The 4,619-nt window shown below is 35.6% G+C and overlaps 1 protein-coding gene across 1 annotated transcript in view; it reads right to left on the reverse strand.

Annotated features, from left to right (window-relative positions):
• LOC106870133 (organic anion transporter 3) overlaps positions 1-4,619 on the reverse strand; it is a 32,872-nt gene that overhangs the window by 12,890 nt on the left and 15,363 nt on the right. Inside the window, exon 8 of the mRNA XM_014916125.2 lies at positions 1,923-2,043. Within this exon, the coding sequence (XP_014771611.1) occupies positions 1,923-2,043 (121 nt within the window). The remainder of the gene's footprint in view (positions 1-1,922; positions 2,044-4,619) is intronic.

Genomic DNA, 4,619 nt, shown 5'->3' on the forward strand with positions numbered 1-4,619 from the left:
ACTACTACTACTACTACTACTAATAATAATAATAATAATAATAATAATGATAATAAATATGAGATCACCATGTCGCGCACATATGGTTGTGATGCATGTGCCTGGTGTGCCCTTATCAGACGGGTAGTCATAATGGATATACTGGGCTTCGCATAATCCCCAGTGTCACTTTGATGGCATGCACTGCTCTCTCACTCACTAATGATAATAACGATAATGGTTTCAAATTTTGGCACAAAGTCAACAAGTTTGGGGGAGAGGGATAGTCGTTTACATCGACCTTATTGTTCAACTGGTACTTATTGACCCCGAAAAGATGAAAGGCAAAGTCGACCTCGGTAGAATTTGAACTCAGAACGTAAAGACAGAAGAAATGGCGCTTAGTATTTTGTCCGGCGTGTAGGAACGTCTTAAGAATGAATATGCATGTTATTCTTACTGTTCACCGTGCACATAATTTATTTTCGGTCTGCAGACGTCCGCAAACATTAGCAAATATTACTGTCTGCCGCTGAATACTACAAACAAGAACCAAAACTCTTGTTAAATTCATTGGCCCGGAGTAGCTTTGACTGAGGAGACAAACAACAAGGTCGAAACACCAGTATGTCCCAAAGTCTCTTTATCTCAATGAATCGAGTGTGCTACACACATGCAATCCTTTGAAGGGTGATGTTGTTCTCCAGTGACGAAATACAAGAGTGATTAGCATATTCACGCCGAAACATTTTAAGAATAAATATCTGTCATCGCGCGCGCGCGTGTGTAATTTATATCATATTTTATTACGATTACAAAAACAAGAGATTCTAAGTATTTATTATTCTTTTACTTGCCTCAGACACTGGACTGCGGCTGTGATGTAGACCACCACCTTCAAGGTTAAATCGATTCCAGAATTTATTCTGTAACTTATTTTATGTTAGACATGAAAGGAAAATTGTCCTATAGAGTACAGGATGATAACACGGTGGATCTTCATACAGTACCACACGCATACACAGATATATACCCGTTACACATACATACACACACTGGGAGGTCGAACTTAAACAGAAACACACATGAACACATACAACGGGCTTTCAGTTTCCGTTTACCAAATCCACTCACAAGTTTTTAGTCTTCCTGGAACTATAGGAGAAGACACTTGCTCAAGGTGCCACGCTAAGCATGTGATTCGGAAGCAAACTTCTTACCACACAGCAACACCTGTCTCTCGTGAATAAAGAGATTTTTTAAATCTCTTCATAATTCCAAATACTCTTATTTAATTGTACCTATTCAGGATGTAAATGGATGTAACTAAACATCAAACCACTTGTAAATATTTCGATGCTCTACTGATTCTACCATCCACCAAGAAAAAAAAGAGGCTTTATCGAAACAATACTAATGTCACTAGCATACAAGTCAATGTAGTATATACTCTCTCTTTTACTCTTTTACTTGTTTCAGTCATTTGACTACGGCCATGAAGTAAATACACCAGCATCGGTTGTCAAGCGATGTTGGGGACACACAAACACACACACACACATATATATATATATATATATATATATATATACGACGGGCTTCTTTCAGTTTCCGTCTACCAGATCCACTCACTGAGGCTATAGTAGAAGACACTTTCCCAAGGTGCCACGCAATGGGACTGAACCCAGAACCATGTGGTTCGTAAGCAAGCTACTTACCACACAGCCACTCCTGCGCCTATATAGTGTAAACATTCAAACATCCTCAATATTTCCCCAAATCCTGCTGCATTTCACAGGGAGTTTTGGGTCTTCTTAAGTATAAGTCGACCTATCATATTTTGGTTGCAAACTTTGGTCTGAAAAATTCGACTTGTATGCCGGAAGATACGGTACTTAAAATAAAATAATGAAACAAAAGTTCCACAACTTAATAAAACTCACCTGTGATCAGTAGGTATTAATTCTGGTAGATAACTCCACAGATCTGCAAAGGCCCCAGAGATGCCAAACATACCCAAAAACGTGGCAACTGAAATCAGTACACGTAGGCTACTGTTTTTACCTGGAATGGCAAAAAGTGGAGAAAAGCATAAATTAGTACAGGTTTACAAACTTGGAGGAGGAAAGAAAATCTAATTTTGTTAGTTTCGTTTCTTGTTTAACTCAGTGTAAGTAACGAAACACAAGCCAATGAAACCAGTAATACTTCTCAAATCATTAAAAAATATCACCTCTTATTTTGTTAACATTTTCAATGTCCTTTTGCTAGAATTCAGTGCCCCATCATTTTTAGATTATATATACATAATAACAGACCAGTGTAATTTAGTTTGGGCATTATTTTGACGCAGGTAACTCCTACTTATAACACAATAACCGTATTATGAGCGAATACCAATGGTAGCAAATACTCTGTTTTGTTTATTTTATTTATTTACTTATTCTTACTTCAAAGTTGTTGATGTTGTCTTAGTTATAACGTATTTTCCGGCATGCAAGTCGTATTTTATAGCGTAACCATGTAGCCCAAACATTCAAATATCATCATTATCTTTCCAAATCTTGCTGCATTTCACATGGAAGTTTTGGTCTTCCAAAGTCATCTTGGTGTTTAAGTCAATCTATTTTTCTGTGGCTGTAAATTTTGGTCTGAAAATTTCGACCCGTGTGCTGGAAAATGCGGTAGTTGTGGTTGTCTGTTATTATTGTTGCTATTATTGCTGTGATTGTAACCAACAAACAGTTTATCAGAACATTGCATTTCAAATTTAAAAACATATTTTTTTCAATAGAGGAAAAATATTAAAAAACAAAACAAAACCAAAAAGTGCACAGATACATTTATCACTTCTTCCTACCACATACTGCGCTCTTCATTCCCTGTTTCCGTTTAAAATTCCCCATCGTTCTCAAGGGGTGTGATATCGCTTATTTTGAGAAGTACTGAATGGGACAATCATTAATGATACAATAACCACGTCGTTTTAATAATAAACTGTACCGAAACTAACTTCCATCTAGATGAAACTACATTAGTAACAGGTACCATGGATATAGTACAGAAATATTTCAGAGATATAAGATATTGAACATATACTCAATAACATAGCATGTTCCACTCTCAAATAATAAGTCAGTATGTAGATGGAATGTTGTATGGGGCAGAACCATGGTCTAAATTGTCGATAGAAGTCCTTTTATTTTAGTTACGCCACTAAATTCAAAAGAAAAACAAATGAATGTTACTCTTGCTCCTTTTAACCCATTACCTACTTGTGATATTAAAATGAGGTTTGCTAATTTTTCATTCAATATCTCGCTTATTTCTATTTAAAATGTTATTTTGAAATGTTATTTTGATCATTCCAGCGTGTTTCTAAGGCTGTTTTATGCTAGAAATCAAAGTTTCATAAAAAAAATTCCAGTTAATAGAATTATGGGAGGTAATGGGTTAAGGTTTCTACTGAAATACTGGTGCTCTGTGTCTCATTACAGGGAAGACAATGTTCGGAATTTATTCTGGTTTTACTTTAATAAATGAACCGAATTCATTAGCTATTTGGCACACATTTATAATGAGGTAAACTAGGCATTCCAGAGCTTTGTGTCTTAGTGACAGTTACAACTCAAATGTAGCAACAAGATACGAATTATTGATCTCTCGGTTTCAAGACCGTGTCTCCAGTATCCTATCCACGAAGCCATCTATCATTATGAACACCTATAAATTACATGTGAAAGTCGAAGGTGATATTCGTTTGTAGACTCCGAAACGGTCTGTTTATATTATCATCTTCCCTAGTTTTGTGTTTTAGCAAATGATGTAGCACTTCACTGAAATTATGACAGAATGCCTGAGGGTTAAATATACACATAATCTAACAGTTTCATGATGGTCTATGGCCCTGGTTATAGGCCTGATATCATAAAGCATCAATAAAAATGATGGCTTTGATTTTAAGATGATGAGAAGATTTGTATTTTGTGTTTTATTTCTCAGGCAGTAAAGGCAAGTCTGTCATCGATAACCCTCTCGGAAATTGTGATATCTGTTTTGACATCCAACTAAACTTGTGGTATGAACGATTCAAAGACAACATGAGTTGCTGGGAGAGCAGCAGATTAGGACTGAGAACACCTTGTATAGTAGCAACGACGTGCAAATGTACTCATTTACTTACTTCACCTTCACAAATTCAACCGATGACAAAAAACAAATATCAAGGTGTGTAGATGGCCAAAAGGTAAACGACATCTATTGTAGCCTAGTATTGCTAATATATAATTCAACCTCATAATGAGCTTTCTTTACGTAGTTAATGTAACAAGGAAAGTCATGATTGTCTCAATATCCTCCTAGTCAAAATGAAAGCAATATCTAAGACACTTCGTCATTTATATTCACCAATTATGTTTGTACTGACTCAAAGAAGGCAATAAATTTTGCCAGATGACATGAAATATCCAAAATGATTTCAGAAAAAGATATTATAAAGAATTAATAACGACAGAACAAGATTAGAAGAGCCATCATCAGTAGAGGAGTGAGCAAGAGAGGAATATATATGTGTATGTGTGTGAGTGTGTGTGTGTGTGTATGTGTGTGTACGTATATATATATATATATATATATATATA

This window comes from Octopus bimaculoides, chromosome 12 (genome assembly GCF_001194135.2).
Source record: "Octopus bimaculoides isolate UCB-OBI-ISO-001 chromosome 12, ASM119413v2, whole genome shotgun sequence".
In the NCBI taxonomy this organism is placed as follows: domain Eukaryota; kingdom Metazoa; phylum Mollusca; class Cephalopoda; order Octopoda; family Octopodidae; genus Octopus; species Octopus bimaculoides.